Source organism: Camellia sinensis, chromosome 10 (assembly GCF_055761805.1).
Source record: "Camellia sinensis isolate YWXY chromosome 10, ASM5576180v1, whole genome shotgun sequence".
Taxonomy (NCBI): domain Eukaryota; kingdom Viridiplantae; phylum Streptophyta; class Magnoliopsida; order Ericales; family Theaceae; genus Camellia; species Camellia sinensis.
Window position 1 is genome coordinate 122,884,681 of NC_138970.1, and position 20,461 is coordinate 122,905,141.

Genomic DNA, 20,461 nt, shown 5'->3' on the forward strand with positions numbered 1-20,461 from the left:
TTGATTGTCAACAGCTTACTAATAGGATTACAAAGAGAATCAAACTTTGGACCAATAGGAATCTCTCCTATACTGGTAGGGTCCATTCTCTTCTCTATGCAAGTTTGTTGGCCATCCGTCTTTATCCTTCATAAGAAAGTCATCAGAGATATTGAATCTCCCCTTAGGTCTTTCTTTTGGTCTGGCCCTAAGCTGAATAAGGGGCCAAGGTGGCTTGGGTTCATCTTTGTGTGCCTGGAAATGAGGGGGGGTTTAGGCTTTAAGTCCCTAAGAATACGGAATAAAGCTGCTATCTCCAAACATATTTGGTTTCTAGTTTCTAGGGGTGAGTAGTCAGTGAATTAAGACCTACATTCTTAAAGGAAGGAGTTTCTAAAGTGTTAACGTGCTTACTGACCCTTCTTGGATTTGAGGAAAATCCTAGGTCTTAGGTCTAGCGTCTTAGGTCTAGCTTGATTCATAATATCAAAATGAAAGTTGGGAATGGGAGGAATACCTTTTTGTGGTATGATAAGTGGCACCTTCTTGGCCCTCTGCACTTCAAATGTGGTGATAGGATTGTGTATGACTTTGACCTTCAAGCCCAATTGAAAATTGATAGCATCATTAGAGGCAACTGCTGGAATTGACCTGTTTCCCAATCTTGGGAGTTAATAGAAGTTAAGAACACCATTCCTAGTGAGATGACCCCCTCTGTTAGGGATGATGAGCCCAGTCAGCTCCCCTCACCTGATGGGGCATTCTCCATTCACTCTGCTTGGGACTTGTTGAGACTTCATATGCCCAATGTGTCTTGGAATAAGCTGATTTGGTTCAAGTTTCATGTTCCTAGGGTGAGTACTGCTGTATGGATGGCTATTCATGGCAGACTTAGTACTTTAAATAGGTTGGTTTTGTATGGGATTAGGAGTTCTGTCCAATGTGCCTTGTGTCACTCCCAGGATGAAGATCATGATCACCTGTTCTTTAGGTGACCCTTTTCCTGCAGCATCTGGGGATCTATGCAAGCTAACTGCAATGTTAGTTGGTCTTCCCTGCCCTGGCTTAGCTTTGTGGATTGGCTGACCAGGCATATTTCTGGTAAATCCATGGCTGCCACCTATGAAGCACAGGTACGGGTACGAGTACTGGTACTGGTACGATACGGGTACGTCGATACTGGTAAAATTCAAAAAAATAGGGTACGGGTACGGCTTGGTACGCTTGTAAAAAAATATTTATTTTTAATTTAGAGTAATGCAAAAAATAATTAAATGGTTTAATTTGTTAAGGTCCAACCTATAATTAACATTTAATGCCAAAAGGAAAAGTATAAATTAAAATTAAACATCAATATATTAAACAACTAACAAACCATAGTTTAATTTTAAAATCATGGTAAGTATAAAACAAAAACTGAAAAAGAAATCTAGTGAAATGAGTTTTATCTCTGTAGTAGAAGGAATATATTGTTTCAACTGAGGTACGGTACGGCTTGGATATATACTAGGTACGTCTGGGTACGTTAAAAATTAAGAAGAAAAAACTTGGATACGTGTTTCGTGTACCCGGTACGTATGCAGAAGTATCATACGAGGTACGGTACGCCGGTAAGTATCCAGTACGGGTACGGCATATTTTTCGAAGTACCCATGCTTCATAGGCTGCCACTATCAAAAAGATGGTTTTTACTCGTTCTGTCTACTGTATCTGGCAGGAGAGCAACTTCAGAATCTTTCAATCTGTAATCTCTCCTGAAAATGTTGTTCAGAAAAGAATTGAGAATCTTATTAGGCTTAGGATCCTCTCTGTGTGTAACTTTAGAGAGGAAAGAGCTAATGAGTGGTTTATTAGCAAGTGGAAGCTCCCCTCCACAGTGTAGAAGTTGCCTATAGCACAATGATGTCTATTCCTGTTTATGCATTGTTTGTACAGTGTTCCTAAAGATGATTTGGTTTGTTTTAGTTCAGCATTCTCTTGCAGATCTCCTTGGGCAGTGGGTGTCCTTTGGTGGGAGCTGTGGCCCTTATTTCCCCTAATGATTTACTGTGCAGGTTGTCCAGCTGGTACTTTGTTAGGGATGTTGAGGGTTGAGTGATGTAAGCTTATATATGTTAGGTCCATTGGTGCTTATCTTCTTGAGGGTTGAGTGGGTGAGCTCCTCATATGTGGGTTGAGTGTTGTGAGTACAAAATCATTATCTCTAATTGTTTGCTTTGCAGATTTGTCTAGTGGGTACATTTGAGTGAGGGAGTTCCTTTGTTGAGGGATGAGTGAATTTAGCCCTAAATTATTTTCTTGAGTGCATATTCCAGTGTGTGGGTTGAGTATGGTGAGCCAGATATGTATTGTGTTGTGTGTGTTCTATACCATACTTCTGTTCCCTTAGAGGTTTGAGCTTGTTCCACCATTGTGCATGCAGGTTACTCTAGCTCTGTGGAAGTTTGGGCCAGCTGGATGTGTACAGGATTTTGTGTATCTCTAATTTTGCTAAAGAAGATGGATGTTGGTGCCTGCCTAGACCCCTTTGAATACTGCTGGTCATACTTAGCAGGATTGGATTCTGAAGAGCTGTTTTATAGAGTCCTCTTCTTTTAGTTTATTTAATGATCATGTTTTGCTACTCTTTGTATGTAAATGCTGCTGGTCATATCCTTTTTTCGTCTTACCTTGCTTACCCATGTGGGCTGTGCATGTTGTTTCTCTTTGTTTAGGCAAGGCCCCATAGTTCTTCTATGTGTGGTTTTTGAACAAGATGAGGGAGGATAGCTGTTTTTAATTTGTTTTTGTTCGTCTTTGTTGCTGAGGGCAGCTTGTTGGCTACTTCTGCGATTGCTCTTGAGCTTTAGAGCAGGTTGATGTTGTTTCTTAACGTTTCGAGCAGGTTGTTGGATGCTGCTGCTGCTGCTGTTGCTCTTTGATTTCTCCAGCTCCTGCTGCTGCTGTCCTTATCTTGCTGCTGCTGATGTTGCAGATATTTTGTCTCTACGTTTTGTAGTTTGCTCTCCTAGTTAGGGGCTTTGTTTGTTTTCCTTTATAGTTTCTTTCCAATTTAGTGTTCGCGTCCTTTTTTGTTTCTTGTTAGCTTTTTAGTAGGGCCTGGGGTATTCCACTTGTAATCTTATATATTTTACTGTTTTATTTTATAGCTTAACTACTAAAAAAAAAAAAACAATATATGTTGGACCTTGGTGTTTTCTCTATGACGAATTGGGCCAGTGTTGTTGCACGTTCACAGGCTCTCTAAATTTTCCAACAAGTGGTATCAAAGCCAATGGCTAACAATCTATGGGCAGACTCTCTTGGTTGAAATGATGTTGATGGGCTTGTAGGGAGACTCTCGTTAGAGCAGGAAATATCTATGAATAACTCTCGATGGAACAAGAAAAATCTAGGTGCATGCAGTTGATGGGTTAATGCAGGACATGAGTGCTCTTAGTTGGCATGCATACAACGGCGTCTAGGAGAGGTAATAGATAAACAACCTTCCCCCCAAGCCAAGCAACATCTAAAAGGATGATAGATCTAGATATGTTCATCACTATCAGATTAATTTAGCAGTTGTTATTATAATACTGATGTCAACAAGCTCTTAACACCGACCATGAACCTAAGAGTAGACAACTGTTTGTTAGATTTTCTAGTGCTATCCTTTAAATTAATCCATGTGGTCAGGAAGCAGCTTTTCAGGAAAATGTCTCATACCCAGCCTAGTATCACTCGTAAGATGACACATATGCTTTGAAACAAGTTAACCTTAAAAAGGTTCACAATATTATAAATTAAAATTATAGTAGCATATGGATTCCTTTATACAGTTTGTATAAAACTACTAGACGAGAGCTTCACAAGTATATAAGCAGCTATATCAAAAGAGTAACTGGAAGAGAAGTGGCAGCATTCCAGAACTGGACAGATCATACAACTGACTGACCTTGTCTATAATGATGCAAACCTTGCCAAACAGATTATCTGGGATGGAATAGCACTGCAAAACTTCTTGTAAAACCTATAACAATGAGAGAAATTTGACACAAAAATGACCCATCTAAGTTCCCTAAAATACAGAGAGTACATATCATAATTTCAAACTGATAAGTAAACAAGATAACATGATCAAATGCATCCAAAATAAAACTCTATGAAATGTGATGTGATGTAGTCAACAGAAACAAAACCAAGCCTTGTGTCCCAATCAATTCAGGTAGGTTACATGAATCAAAACAGAATTTGAGCCTAGTAACAAAATAAACCCCAAGTTCTTAATTTTTTCAATTTAAACACTAACCTTTTGATTTGTTTCCAATCTAAACCATCCTATTTTTGTTAAGTAAAATTGATGGAAAAATGGTATTTTAAGTCACTAAACTCAATGAAAAATGATATTTTAGACAACTTTTTACTTTTGCTTACACCAACATTGAGTTTAATGACTAAAATACCCATTTTTCCATCAATTTCACTTAACAAAAATAAGCGGATAGTTTAAATTGAAAACAATTCAAAAGATTACAATTGAAATTGACAACATTTAACTCCGGGTTTATTTTGTTACGATGCTCAAATTTTGGGGGGGGTTTTTTCTGTAATTGTCCTTTTTTATTTCACTTCAATATTTCATGTCAATTTAACAACTCCCCACCCCCTAGCATTTCCATAAACATTGATCATATCACTCTTCCTTACCATTGTATCTACCAGTCGTTATTATATATGACCAAACCATTTTAGTATGTTCTCTTTCAACGTATCTTCAACTGGTCTACTCATACCATTTCTCAAATGTATTCATTTCTAATTCTGTCTTCTGATGTATTACAACACATCCACCTCAAAATCCAACTACACACATTTTATTAATGTGTTGTTTCTTAGTTGTCCATTATTCTATCCAGTACAACATTGTTGGCCTTATGGTAGTTCCATAAACTTATTTTTTCAGTTTAGATATTTTCTGTCAATTGCATAAACATGCCAAAATCACTCCACTTACTAATAATCTCCAAACTATTAATAATTGAATGTAGATAACAAAATTGTTCACTCTTGGGTATTTCTTGGTTTTTGATCATTTACTTCTCTCCTTTTTTATTCCCTTCTACTTTTGTTGTTTACTAAAATCAAATTCTATGTACTCAATTTAATCCTACTTATTTTAAACTCTTTCTACTCAAGTACATCCAAATTTCTAGTCTAGTGTTAATTCCTCTTTTAATTTCATCCCTTAGGACAATATCGTCTGCCAACATCATACCAAGGCACTTCATCATAATTTAGTGTTAATTGCTCTTTGAATTTCATCCATCAAGACAATATCATCTGCCAACATCGTAAACCAATGCACATCATCCTAAATGTGTCTAGTCAATTCATCCATAACTAGCGCAAGTAGGTAACCAACTAGGCTTAGCTTAGTTAGCCATCATGACTCTCTTAAGGGTTTAATCCCAAGGGGGAGGTCATGGGTTCAACTCACCCTAAGGGGAGTTGAATTAGGAGGCAAGCACTTGGTGCTTTAGAAGGGTGGGGAGGCTTACTCCCATTGGTGCTAATCTAACAACTAACAACTAACGTTCACCGATAAAAAAAAAAAAAAAAAAACTAGCGCAAGCAGGTAAGGAGAATCATTGGTGTAATCATACAATATTGAACATTTACTTATCACTGTTACAATTGAAGGTGGCTTCTTTTTTTCTTTATTTTTCCTTCTTTTTTTTTTATCAGCAACAAAACAAAATATTCTTAAATAAGAAAAAATATTACAATAAAGAGAGGACCAAAGATCCAATATAAAAATAAAAACTAAAAAAAGAGATTATTAATAACACACTACTCTCCAATCTCTACAAATCAAGAACAAAATAATATTCGTAAAGGAGAAGACACCTAAGAAGCACAAACACAGACATGAGACAACGATTTTGAAAAAAATTCGGATATAGATACTACAAGGATAGGAAAATTTTGTTTTTATATATTTTTGTTTCTTCTATAAATGTTTATAAATTTAGGATAGAGAGATATGAGAGGCCTCGATTTATGTCATTGTATTTCCTTTCACTTGTCCCCCTCTTTGTTTCATTATGTTTCACTTTGACCCCATAACAAATTTTTAAAATTCTAAAACAAAACCCGCAAAAGTGTCTCGAGACATGTCTACACACAAAAAATGCATCCATGAAATGTCCCAAACGTGTCTTGCAAAAAAACAATAATAAAAAAAATTGACACGCCACATGGTATAGACATGTGAACACGTCATGTCGGACACGGGCACATCACCCATCTTGGAGTATTTGTGCTTCTTAGGGAGACACTCAAACCCAAAATGAAATTTAGTAACAAACCCTATTCATAACTCTCCCAATTAATCAAAACTTATCTTCAAATATCCTTGCATTTCTTTTCGACCATAGCACCTAAAGAACTACACAAATTGAAGCGTTCCATAAAGCCCCAGCCTTTGTACTAGAACGCAAGCCCCTAAAATCAATCTAAATCATCTGAACACTAGGAGCTACCTAGTCCATATTCCATAGTCACGAGAAAAAATCATCTAAACATAATACACCAATGATTTCACTTTGATCCCCATAATTTTCAATTTCATAAATATAAATCCTACACTACCATTTATATTTCAATGTAACCCTTCTGTCAAATTCCGTAAAAATGTTAACATAAACGTCCACGTGGAAATTTTCCCTCTTATACGCGTGGACAGTTTCCGTTAACATTTTGTGACAAATTTTAACAAGGTAACTACATTAAACCTGTTAGATTAGTTATATGTTATTTTATTTTTGGTTTATGTTAAGTTAAGGGTACTATGGTCATATTGTATTGTCACTTTTTATCTCTATAAATATATGGTTTTGGTGGAGGGTTTAATTAAGAAACTCAAAATTGTATTCTCTTCTTCTCTCATTCTCTCTTCTCTTTTTCTCTAGCCCAACCATAGTTTCACATATTTTACACTAACTTGGTATCAAAGCGTCCGATTCTGCCCTAGCAAGTGTTCAACAAGCTCTAGAGATCGACATGAGGTGACTACGACGTGCTGACGTCATTATCCGTACAAACAAGTTGGTCTCCCCAAGCTTGGTTTCTCCTCCTAAGATTTATGGTAATTTTTGTGGAATTTTTTGACCATCATTAATTTGAGTTTTCGAATTTTGAATGTTTTTCGAATTGTGGTCTCATTTTTTTCAATCTGGGTTTTAGATGATTCTTTGAGGATTTTGTTCGTTGAAATTAGTCTTATGGGTGCTGACTAGACAATAGCAAAGTGTTTTTGAGATTTGTTTGTGGATTTGTTGGTGTTGGGTTGAAGTTTTTTGTCTGTTCTTCTTGTTCCTGGTATTTGGCTCCCTCACTGCTGCTATATTCTCTATTATTTACTTTTATTTTTTTCTTTGAGATACATTGTTGCTCTGGTTTAGGATTGCTAAATCTTGTTGATTCTCATATGTGATACATTGTTCTTGTGAGCTTATCTGTGTTGCCTTATCTTCATATCGCCGTTGTTGATTCTTATAGCTAAGGCAAAACCCCAGTGGTTAGGGATGATAAGATTCCTAAATCTATTATTACCAAGAAATTAAATGGCTTGGGCTCATTTTGTCAAGGTTTTCTTGCATGGCAAGAAAAAAATGCGCTTTCCTACTGAGATCCCTTCCAAATCAAATGATGCCCTACGATGATTGGTCAAGTGATGATTCCGGGGTTTTGGGGTGGCTTTAGCATGGTTTGGAGCCCCATGTTGCTACTACTGTCAAATTTTGTGAAACCTCTTAGGAGATTTGGGATTCTCTTGCCGACTCGTTTTCCAATCAGAATAATGTTTCTTGAGTCTATGAATTATATAAGCAGATCTTTGCTACTGGCCAGTCTGACCGGTCCCTCTCTGACTATTACAGTGGCCTTAAGAATTTGTGGGATCAGTTATTGCAACATCGACCCTTTACTACTGATTTGGCTCAACAGAAGAAATATTGGGAAGAGTTTATGATGGCATCCTTAGTCTCAAGCTTAGATTCCAATTTGTGGGGTTACAAGGATCAAATTTTGGCTAGTGAGACTTTACCTTCCGCCGCTAATGCCTATTCTCATCTATTGCGTTCATCTTGGGACAGAGTCATAGCATATTTGGTTCCTCCTCTCCATCTACCCCGTCTTTTGCTTTGATTTATAACAATAGTGACCGTGATCATATGCTTTTCATGGCATATCTAGTCATCATGGCTCACACACTGGTTCTCGCGACTCTCATTCCCGTGGTGGTTCTTTTCATGGTCCACATAGGGGTGGCTCTCGTGGCGGCGTTTCTCATGGTGGTAGGTCCACTTCTCGTGGTAATCGCAAGTGTACTCATTGTGGTTCTTCTGGTCATATTGAACCCTGGTGCTGGCAGGAGTATGGTAAGCGTGATCATATGCATCAGGTTATGGATTCTCCACCCTGTCAGTCGGCATCTAGCACTCTTGGCCCGTCTACTTCCTCGGTTGATTCTCATGATGCACTCAGGATTCTAGTACTCTAGTTCCTACTCCTATGCACATGTTGTGATAATTAGATAGCTATTTTCATTGCCAATAATCCAGTGTTTCATGAGCACACAAAACATATTGAGGTTGATTGCCATTTTATTTGGGATTTATTATTGCGAAAGCAGCTTGTGACTCTGTATGTTCGTTCTGATGATCAGCTAGGAGATATCCTCACAAAACCCTTGGCTCAGACTTCCTTTCACCACTTTTCTATCAAGCTGGGCATGTTCAACCTCTATGCTCCAGTTTGAGGGAGGAGTGTTAGATTATTTATATTAAGGGTACTATGGTCATATTGTATTGTCACTTTTATCTCTATAAATATATGGTGTTGCTGGAGGGTTTAACTAAGAAACCAAAAACTGCATTCTCTCATTCTCTCTCTCTAGCCTAACCCGAGTTTCACATATTTTACACACTAACTAAACCAAAATGGAAGTGTAGGTAAAAATTCATAAAATGAAAACTACAAAGACTAAAGTGAAATTTCATCTAAACTATAGAAACAAGTGGTGTGATTTACCCTATTTCAAACATTTGGCAATTATCAAATATTCGTACATTTGGATTATAAATAAGATTATCAAGGAAGGAACTTGCAAGAAAACACTCATAAAGAATGAACCGTCCAACTCCTCCTATCCCTCGCTCTCAAAGAAACATCATCAAGAATGGATAACAAAGATGCTACTTAGTGAGACTCACGATCATTAAGATTCCTATAGAAATTGAAGTTCCACGAGATTAGAGCTACAAAAGAAGCCATTAACGAAATAGAAACATGATTTTTTGATAAACAATAATGAGGGAATAAAATATCAAACTACCCCTCCCCCTCCCCTTTCCACATCTTCCCAAAATTGAACATTTGCCCCATCACCCAAATTAACAAGCGAAAGAAAATGGGAATATCCTTGAGAAATGCATTTCTATTGAGCTCTAGAAGTTCCCTTAACAAGAACCTGAAAATCCCAACCATTAGGCTACAAGTAATACTCCTAATAACAGATTGCCTTGCCTAAGAATTTGATCCCCATTTGCATTCTTTCTTCTATTGTTTGCATTCTTTCTTCTTTCTATGTATGGATGTTGACATCTCCACATGCAATACAAGGTTACAAGTGACGGAAGGTATTTAATAGCTTGATATAGATTGTTGGGCCCCTTTGCTAGTGACTAAAGCTTTTGGGACAATTGGTCATCTAACAACATCACCTTTTAGTCTTAGGTATAGTTTCTTACACAGTAAATTTATATTTCAATGGACATGTGCCTAGACAAACACAATACGCCTCCAAAGATGGAATCAAAGTCCTACAAGAGTAAAGATTTATTTAAAGTCAATAAAGACCTAAATGATTCTTTCTATTCAATGGAGATCAGTTCAAAAAAAATTAAGCGTTTGAAGCTCATTTAAAATGGTATGATGCAACACTAACCTTAGGTGTGATATCGATGGGATTTAGATATGATACCACCAGTGCTTTCATCTCCTCATTCTCTTTTCTTTCTTTTAATTTTATTGCACTTTTACACCTGAAATCATATCTCAAACCATTCTTTTCAACCCTAAATATTGAAATGTGATCAGCCCAATATATGTTACCTAGAATGCGGATCGTTCTGGTACGAGGAATAGGAATGGGAATGTGGCATGATAGGGGTAGACTTCTTAATTTGAAATCCAATATATTAATAGTTTATTTTCTTCAAATTAATTATTCAACAACACAGTTCTATGAGTATTATCACCCACTGTTTTACTTTTTGTCAATCAAAAACTTCACTCCATCTCAATTTTAATTCATTATATTTAAATTTTTATGAAAAACATAAAAATAAAAATAATTTATGGGATCGCTTTGAATCGCTAAATTCACTATTTTAGAACATAAGTGTACTATATTTCAGAACGTGCATTGCAATACATAAATCGCTAGGGTGTAAGTGTTTTATGGTAACACTGGGCCCAATCAATCCATTAAACAACGAACTTAACATAGCATATTCATAAAATAAGACCTTATTGGTTCCATTAAAATAAAAACTCTCATTGTATTATAAATTTATGACCCATAACTGCCAATAATCAACTCTATAGTTGTACTTTATCGAAGAAAAATAGGTGCCACTGTGATGGAATTCAGGATTTAGTTGCTTTTATCTAGCTATTTATTTCATTTGGTTTGGGGTAAATTTATAATTTTATTTTATGTTTTAACTTATGATGTGGGGTTGTCCCCATATTCACATGCTAGTCACATGATCACTTAAGAGACCACCCATATGGCTCTAGAGTGGTGGCACTGCTACGGGGAATAGGGTTGTCTCCCTTTCTCTACTCTCCAGCTCTGCATTTCTGTTGCCGCTGATTTGCAGTTCTACCTCTGTGTTGCATCTCTACAGGTTCTTCTCAGCATCTCCTCCTCTGTTTCTTCTTCTTTTCTGCATTTATTTCTATGTTTCTTCTAATTTTCTATATATATTTCTTCTTCTATGTTGCTGTTTTCTCCTCTGTGCTGGTATCTCCTTCTCAACTCTGTTTGCATCCACAGGAACTTCTTCCCTGCAACTTCTTCCTTTCTATGTCTTCCTATGCTATTCTCTGCATCTCTCTCTTGTCTCCAACTTCGTTCTTCATCTGTACTTTCTTTCCCTCCTGCTGCTGCTGCTGCCATATGGTATCACATAGGCATGATTGCAAACTTTATTACATGTAACTAACTACTTGATTGTTAGTTGGCAGTGGTTGAATTGAGTTTCATTTAGTCATTTGTTCTATGTGATATCTCTGGAAATCATGAGGGTGCTTATTAGTTTAGTTCTGTCCATTTATTTGGAGATACCCTTGCTAGATTTTAGGGTATTTGAGCAAACCAAACCAAGCCTTAAGTCCTATCAAATGGGGTCAGCTACATAAATCCTTCCTGTCCACTCGACTCTATCCAAGGCCATTTCGTTAGTCAAATTAAGGAGATTCATATCTCTATTTACTACACTAGTCCACGTCAATTTAGATCTACCATTTTCCCCAACACTACCATCTACTGTCACTCTATCGTAACTCTTCATTACTGCCTCTATTGGTCTCATTGTATATGACCAAACCATTTTAATCTATTCTCTCTCAATTTATCTTCTATCAGTACTACTCCTACCCATTCTCAAATATACTCATTCATAACTGTCTTTTCTATTATATGAAAGTGACAGGGGAATTGCAGAAAAGGTGACGGCGATCCTTTGGTTACTAGAATATTAAATTGATACAAAAAGAAAAAGGGATAGTTTGTACCTTCCGGCTTGAAATCTTAAACCCAACATCTGATGCTGTGATCCCAATTCGCTTGAAAAAGGTGACAATAGAAGATATAAGCTCAGCTTCAGCCTAGAGCACAAAGAGCAAAAAGTTGAGGTTGACAAATATAAGAACATTTCCCAATGATCATCAAACTCAGAAGTATGAACAAAATCATGCAAAGAACAAGATTTAATCAGTGAAAGTCAGTCATTCTGAACAATGATGGGAAGAGAGAAGGAAGCTAGATATTGCTTATTAGTTCTACAATAAGATGCTGAGGAAATAATGATTTTGTTTTTAGCACATCTCAAGTAGAGTTTTTGGATATTATAAAGATTCACTTGAATCAATCAATTCAAAAAAAACCCACAGAATTGACATCTTGGGCCATTTGCATGAATTATGTTTTTTTTTTTTTCTTGGGATTGACATTTACAGGAATTCCCTTTGCCCATCTCTCTCCATCTAGAGTCACAATTTAATTTTTTTAAGTAATAAAAGATATAAACTCAAAAAAACCACCATAAGGGGCAAAAATCTCCATGCATGAGGTGCATACAAAAACCTATAGGCCCTCACCAAAAGATAGCTTAAAAGGATGACCTGGTGCATGCCAAAGGTCGAAGAGCGACTTGTGGGGCACCTCAAGGGGAAGCCCATACCCGAGGAAAAAGAGAAAGAAGAAGCCACATATTTCATAACTAATTCACGTAACAATTGCATTATAAAGAATGCAAAACAATTGTAGAACATTGTAATACATATATTCATCTTATAAATGTTTCAAAATATCTTTACACTACATTACATTCCAAAGAATGCAAAATATTGTTACTATGAATCTCATCACACAGGCCATGTTCAAAGAATTCAAGAAGTGTCCTTAAAGTGTCTGATATTATGAATTTAAATTTTTAATAAAGACACGATGAAGAACTGTCGGACACGCTTTTAGGTGTCCATAGTGTCATGTCCAACAAGACATGTCTCCTCTATAAAAGTGTTTGAGCTTCTTAGGCGACAACAAAGTTATCATCAGTATTGCTTATAATCCAATTCAACATGATAGAACCAAGCATATTGAATTTGACACACTTCATATGCAAGAAGTTAATTATAGGTTTAATTTATATGCCTTTTGTGAAGTCAAAAGCCTAGTTGGCTTATATATTCACTGAAAGTCCTAGTAGTAAGGTTTTTTATCCCATTGTTTGCAACTTGGACATAAGATATTTTTGCACCAATTTAAGGGGGGAGTGGTATATGTTACGTTTTATTTTAGTCCAAGGGGTATTTATGTACTTTAGATCTTACTAAGGGCAAGTTTGGGAAGTTACAATAATAGCCAAAAAGCCAAAAAGTCAAAAAGTTAAAGAGACAAAGAACTATACAAAAAAGTCAAAGATTCCCTTTTTTCTCTACTTTTTGTATGTTTTTTCGTAAAAAGCCAAAAAATTATCCTAAACATACTCTTTTTTTTACCTCATACTTTAGCCAAAAAGCAAAAAAATTACTAAGATAGCATATTCTCAAACCAACCCTAATATTATAAATATGAGTGTCTAGGAGAAGAACCCTAATTCTGAACAGGTCTCTATCATTAGCATGCCAAGTGTTCGCTTCTCTCTCTTCCGCTTTATTTCTTCTTTCTATTGTGAATCTATCACAACATGGTCAAGTCTCAATGTCAAGCTTAAAATCAAACCAGGAACCCCACTTCAAAGTCGAGAATCCACCACTTCAATGGTCAAAGCACATCTAAAGACTTTATGACCACTAAAAAAAGCATTTTGAACTCCGAAATAAGGTAAGGTATCACCTCCTTAAAGCACCCAACTAACACCTTAGCCAAATTAAGCTAACTGATCTAAAGTATTTAATGTCCTTTGCTTTGGAATCAAAGCCATGAAAGACGCATGCAAGCTCTTCTCAAACCTCCCATGATCATGAAAATAAGAAAAGAAAACTCTGCACATCCTCTCTAATTACTCGAGAATGGCTAGAGTCATCCTATCGAGTCCCACAGCCTTTGACAAGGGCAAAACAAAATGACAATGAAGGGGCCAATTTGTTAGCACCTTGAGTTTTGAGGGCTAGTTGGCTGGCATTTGGTGGCACCTTGCACCTATGTCAGACTTGGGCCAAGGCATGAGGGAGGCATGCCAATGTGACGAGCTGGGACAAAGAGTTGTGTCGTTCGGCGGCAGCACTAAACCCTTGGCCAAGTGTGAGCAACATGACAAATGCAAGGCATTAATATGACCTAAATGTGGGCTGCAGCACACTTGGGGGTTTGACACAATCAGATAGCTTGACATGGGCTTGACCAAGACCAACAGATGGCACTCAGGGCTCTGTTTGGCTGGTCACATAGGCAGTTCGAATTTGTCTAAGGCACATCAGACAAGGCAGCAGAATTATAAGGGCAGTTATGGGCAGTTACAACTGACCAAGGCATGCTGGCAAGGGACAAGCAAGGCTGAATTGAAGGGTCAGTTAATGACAATTACAACTGCTGGCCTGTTCCAGATTTGTCTTAACCCTTTGGCAGTTGGGGGTGTCAACTGCCATGTCATGTGAAATGTTCTCCTTTATTGTTGTTGCCTCTTTGAATTTCGAGATCTTATTGTAGCCTATTTATAGGCATGCCATGCTTAATTGAAAATCATCAAGTAGAGTGCCATAGGTTATCCTTTGTATTATTGTTGGTGTAATAAAAAGGTTGGTCGTTTACCTGTGAACGTGGTTGTGTTGTGCATTCTATCTTACTTGTCTTAAACCTCATATTGTGTGGGAGTGTTGGTTAATTGGCTGACTAAGTGTGCTAAAACTTAGTGCCATCATAGGCGAAATTTGAGTTCAAAAATTGACCTGTGACACCAATCAAGATTCAAAAAAAATAACCTATAATCCCAAATTAGCTATGTACCTGCAAACTTCATCATTTGATATCAAAGGCCCAATAGTTGGTTTTCACACTCAACTAAGCTCCAACCAATCGCAGCACATCGCCTGCGTGGTTTGCCTTCGTGATCTTTTTCAATCTGCCAACTCAATCAACCTTATATGATCTAATTACATCCCAATTTGTTTTCACGATCTAATTTGAGATGAGTCGAGTGCAATTGCTAGGTAGCATCATTGCGTTTGACTTTGTATGATTAGCTTCCTACACTTGCATGTTTGATGCACAATCATGAGTTTTCAAAAGAAAAGAGGGGTGAACATTGCAACATCAGTTTTTGGAACTTGCCCACTTAGCCAACCGCCTCATTTAGATCAGTGTGCTACGAGCTATGTGAGATTTTTAGTAGCCTCAACCTACCAAGCCATATTTTTGTGATAATAATTGGTGCCAAAGTGGGGCCTAACCTTGCTAGGTTCCCCTTGATTGCTTTGGGCCCTGCTTCTCCTAAGAAAAGAACCGAGTTCTTGCTTGGATGGCCTCCTTGAAAAGATGATCCTCATCTAAAAGTGGTGTGATAAATGCATCTAGTATTAGAGGTCCTCCATTGAAGACCTATTCAGGTTAACCAATCAAATTAGTTCAAATAATCAAATCAAAACATGAATCATCAAGCAACAATTGCCAATCGCACATGGTGCCCAATCACTAGATGCCAACTAAAGAAAGGTTTGAAGATGCAAAGTCCAATCACGAGGTCAATTGCAACCGCAAAGGCCGATAGCAGCCAATTGTAAAACAAGTAGTAAAACAAGCAACCCCATCACCTAAGATGCAAGGAAAGCAAAGTCTCCGTCTCAAAAGAGCAATCGTGCACCATTCAGGGAGAGTCAATTGCCAATACATGACCCATCGATTGTATATATATATGGGCTCGTTTAGATTTTCCATTTCGGGTCCTCCACTCACCATCTACAATTTCTCTCTGCACATACTGAGTCTCTGTTCTATATCCATTAGCTTGAGCTCATCTCGACTCACCTTTCTTGGTGGTGGCTCAACCCCTAAATTTCTGAACCTGTGTTAAGACTTTATTGTGTGTAAAACTCTCACCACAAGCCTATGCTACTTGCGTCTTTTGGCCAAGCCACTTCATGTGTTGATGACCTATTGGTTGTGTTGGAAAAGGATACTACTAGCTCACATTATCCCTAATTTGGTGAAGAGATTCAATTTCTTTCCATTGTTGTTCGACCGGTATGAGGCTCATGTATACCAACTGTACAAGGCTCATGCGGATGGCTCATATATATTATGTTGGCTTTCTTTTCTCTCACTCCCTCAAGATACACAGTGGAAGCCACAGTAGCAGGATGATATTCTATGCCTTGCAACACAACTTGCTATTTTCAACCAGGTCCCACCCTTGTACTAATCACTTATTTTATGTGAGGAATGCTAAGGTCGCGTAACATTCGCTCTATCTCTAATGGCAAATTTTTCAAGGTGCAAGTATGGTCATTTGTACGCTACAAAGACGTTATTATGAACTCATAACATGACCAATTAATTAGCTACAAAGGCACAAAGACACCAACGAAATTAAGTGGCAAGTCACTGTAACACGGCACCACTAACATTAACCTCAAGCAACAATCCACCATGGCACCACATCATAACCAACATTGATCTATGGATATGTAAGTGGCGAGCCAGCACAACCCCATGATATCCCCGCAAATTGGTTACAACTTGGTATATGAAGCTTTGAGTGGCAAGCTATAGCGGCACCACCCTATCTCCATATAGCAAAAAACATTCCCACTATCCTAGGTAGGTAGGGTCAACCAATCTCCAAGTGGCGAGCAATAGCAACACCAACACCAACACCACAATATCTTCATCTAACAAAAAACATTCCTCGTCATTTTCTAGGATAGGAGAGGTTGATCTGTTCTCCAAGTGGTGAGCTATCTTGATGCCACAACTTCTCCATGGACTAGTATCTCTAAGTGGCAAGCTATCACTATGCCATGACATCTTTAACATTAATTTTTTGGGGTTTTGAACCTAGCTTAATCAGGTGTATATCAACTACTAAATATAGTAGTGTGGTCTACTAACTCGAATGACGCCTTAGTTGAGAGCTATGGCCTTAGTGGACAAGCCATAGTATTGGGCATCACAAAGCGTGGCCTACAACACTACTCAACTAGGCTGAGAATCTAAGAAGCACGAACACAGATGCGGATGCTAACACGGACACGGATGCCGACATAGGACACAACGATTTCAAAAAAATGGGGATACGGACACGACAGTGACATGGCACTAAAATATGTTTTCATATATTTTTATTTGCTATATAGATTAATATTCCATCCACAAACAATCAATATTAACAAAAATTAACTCCAATTCTATATTTTTTTTAAAAAAAAAAATACTTTTTAATTAACACTTACAATTTATATCTTTTTTGCTGGAAATTTGTGTTAATAATAAGATAGTGGCATGTATATAATATGATAGTGGTGTTGGTGGTAGATAGTGGCATGTATAGAATATGTGATAGTGGTGTTGGTGGTAGATAGTGGCATGTATAGCATATGTTAGTGGTAGATAGTGGTAATATATAATATGTAAGTGGCATATAATGGGTTATAATGATGTTTGTAATATCTCCTATATAAGGAGTGTCATTTGGTCTTGTAAAATAAGAAGTTTTGAATATAACAGAAATATATTCCTTCTTCCTCATATTTTTCGGAGTTCTTCTTCCTCATATTTTCTAAGTTGGTATCAGAGCAACAAAAAACACAGCAGCCCTAAAACCGTCATAGCCATGTCGGAAGTCACGTCCGAAACCACTTCAACCCCTGCCGCTGCCATTCCGGTGAAAACGTCCAACTCTCACTCTGTCCAAATCACCACCATCCGCCTAAATGGTGATAATTTTCTCCGCTGGTCACAATCTGTCCGGATGTATATCCGTGGGCAAGGAAAGATCGGTTACATCACTGGTGACAAAAAGGCTCGTGCTATTAATGATCCGCTCTTCGACAGTTGGGACGCTGAAAACTCCATGGTTATGACATGGTTGGTCAATTCCATGGAGGAAGATATAAGCTCTAATTACATGTGCTATTCTACTGCACAAGAGTTGTGGGATAATGTTAGTCAGATGTATTCTGACCTAGGAAATCAATCTCAAGTTTTCGAATTAACTTTGAAGTTGGGAGAGATTCGTCAAGGAGATGATTCCGTCACCAAATATTTCAATTCGTTGAAAAGGTTGTGGCAGGATCTTGACATCTTCAACACATACGAATGGAAATCGGTTGACGACTGCAACCACCACAAGAAAACTGTGGAAGACAGCCGTATTTACAAGTTTCTTGCCGGCCTCAACATTGAGTTCGATGAAGTGCGAGGAAGAATTATTGGCAGACCTCCTCTCCCATCCATTGGCGAAGTATTTGCCGAAGTCAGAAGGTAAGAGAGCCGAAGGAGCGTCATGCTTAAGAAAAAAGGTACTGGTGAATCAATTGAAATTTCTGCTTTAATTAGCGATGCTGCGGCCAACAAGGCTGCAAATTACCAGCGCAGGTTTGATGATAAGCCACGGGTCTGGTGTGATTTTTGCAACAAGCCTCGCCATACACGCGAAACGTGTTGGAAGATCCATGGCAAACCTGTCAACTGGAAAAGCAGCAAACAAGGAGAGAAGAATCGTGGCTTTCCTACCGCTAATGAAGCCGATTCAGGTCCCTTCAACAAAGAGCAGATTGATCAACTCTTAAAGCTGATAAAATCCAACTACTCATCCGGTACTCCTAGTGTTTTGTTGGCACAAACAGGTAGAAATCCTAAAGCCTTCTCTTGCCTAAACTTCTCTCCGTGGATCATAGATTCCGGTGCCTCCGATCACATGACTAGTTTTTCCCATTTATTTAGTACCTATTTCCCTTGTTCCGGTCATGACAAAATCAGAATAGCCGATGGTAGTTTTTCACCTATTGCAAGAAAAGGATTTATTAAACTAACTGAGAAAATTAATCTCAATGCTGTTCTTCACGTCCCCAACTTAGCCTGTAACCTTTTGTCTGTCAGTAAACTATCTAAGGATTCTAATTGTCGTGTTACATTTTTTGAATCCCATTGTGAATTTCAGGACCAGAACTCGGAGATGATGATTGGGCGTGCTAGGATGCTTGAAGGTCTTTACTACTTTGATGAAGTACCTGTTAGTAATAAAAAAGCTCAGAGCTTTAATAGTACTAGTTCAATCTCTGTTCGAGAAAAAATAATGCTATGGCACTATAGGCTAGGACATCCTAGTTTTCTTTATCTGAAACATTTATTTCCAGAATTATTTAAAGGGATTGATTGTTCTTCTTTTCATTGTGAAAGTTGCATTTTTGCAAAATTTCATCGCTCTACTTATTTGCCAAAACCTTACCAGGCTTCAAAACCTTTTTATTTGATTCATAGTGATGTTTGGGGCCCTTCTAAAATCACTACTCTTTCTGGTAAAAGATGGTTTGTTACATTTATTGATGACCATACCCGCTTATGTTGGATTTATTTGATGAATAAAAAATCTGACGTGAAAAATTTATTCACAAATTTTTACAATATGATTGAAAACCAATTTCAAACCAAAATTGGTATTTTACATTCTGATAATGGAACAGAATATTTCAATGAGCAGTTGGGTGAGTTTTTGGAAAAAAAGGAGATTTTTCATCAATCTACATGTCAGGATACCCCTCAACAAAATGGCATTGCAGAACGAAAAAATAAACATCTACTTGAAGTAGCACGTGCTATAATGTTTTACATGCATGTTCCTAAATATTTATGGGGTGAAGCAATTTTAACAGCCTCTTATTTGATAAACAGGATGCCTACAAAGGTGTTAACATACAAAACACCTTTTGATTGTCTCAAAACTTTTTTTCCTGACACGAGGTTGTTTTCTGATTTACCCGCCAAAGTTTTTGGATGTACTGCCTATGTTCATGTTCCCAGTCAATTTCGTTCAAAACTTGACCCCCGTGCTATAAAATGTGTTTTTTTGGGTTATTCCTCAAACAAAAAGGGGTATAAGTGTTTCGATCCTCAAACCAAGAAATTTCATGTGAGTATGGATGTGTCATTTGTGGAAACAAAATCCTATTTCCCCAAAACTTCTCTTCAGGGGGAGACAAGTGGAGTGGAAGACCGTTTTTGGGATATTTCTATCCCGCTCCCCAATGTCATTTATCCTACACAAAAACCACATCTGTCTGATAATGATCACTTAGAAGAACCAAGTTCTATGGTGCCTAGTCAAGAAGATTCTTGTTTAGGGGGAGAAGTACTACAAAATGATCTAAATCCTGAGCTTCAGGTTTATACTAGGAAGCGATTTCATCTGAGGAATAATGACCCGAATGTCCATCCTAATGACCCGAATGTCCACCCGAGTTCTGGCATCGAAATTTTAGGTAATCCTATTCCTTCTATTTCCGACCTTGATGTTCCTATAGCAATTAGGAAAGGTGTCCGAAATTGCATTAAACATCCTATTGCAAATTACCTCTCCTATCAAAGACTGTCTAAAAACCATAGAGCTTTCACATCTAGGATTTCACACTTGTTTGTTCCAAGGAATATACAGGAAGCATTGGATGATCCGAATTGGAAATTAGCAGTCATGGAGGAGATGAATGCTTTAAGGAG

The 20,461-nt window shown here is 37.6% G+C and overlaps 1 protein-coding gene across 11 annotated transcripts in view; it reads right to left on the reverse strand.

The window, feature by feature from the left end:
• Positions 1–20,461, reverse strand: part of HRS1 (Histidyl-tRNA synthetase 1) — an 85,927-nt gene that overhangs the window by 42,745 nt on the left and 22,721 nt on the right. For 8 of the 11 annotated variants that reach the window (XM_028225693.2, XM_082892203.1, XM_082892199.1 and 5 more), the window contains 2 exons: positions 11,824–11,916; positions 3,914–3,988 (listed from right to left, as the gene is read on the reverse strand). In XM_028225693.2, coding sequence (XP_028081494.2) covers positions 3,914–3,988; positions 11,824–11,916 — 168 coding nt within the window. The remainder of the gene's footprint in view (positions 1–3,913; positions 3,989–11,823; positions 11,917–20,461) is intronic. The other 3 variants (XM_028225695.2, XM_082892202.1, XM_082892207.1) reach the window with 1 other exon arrangement.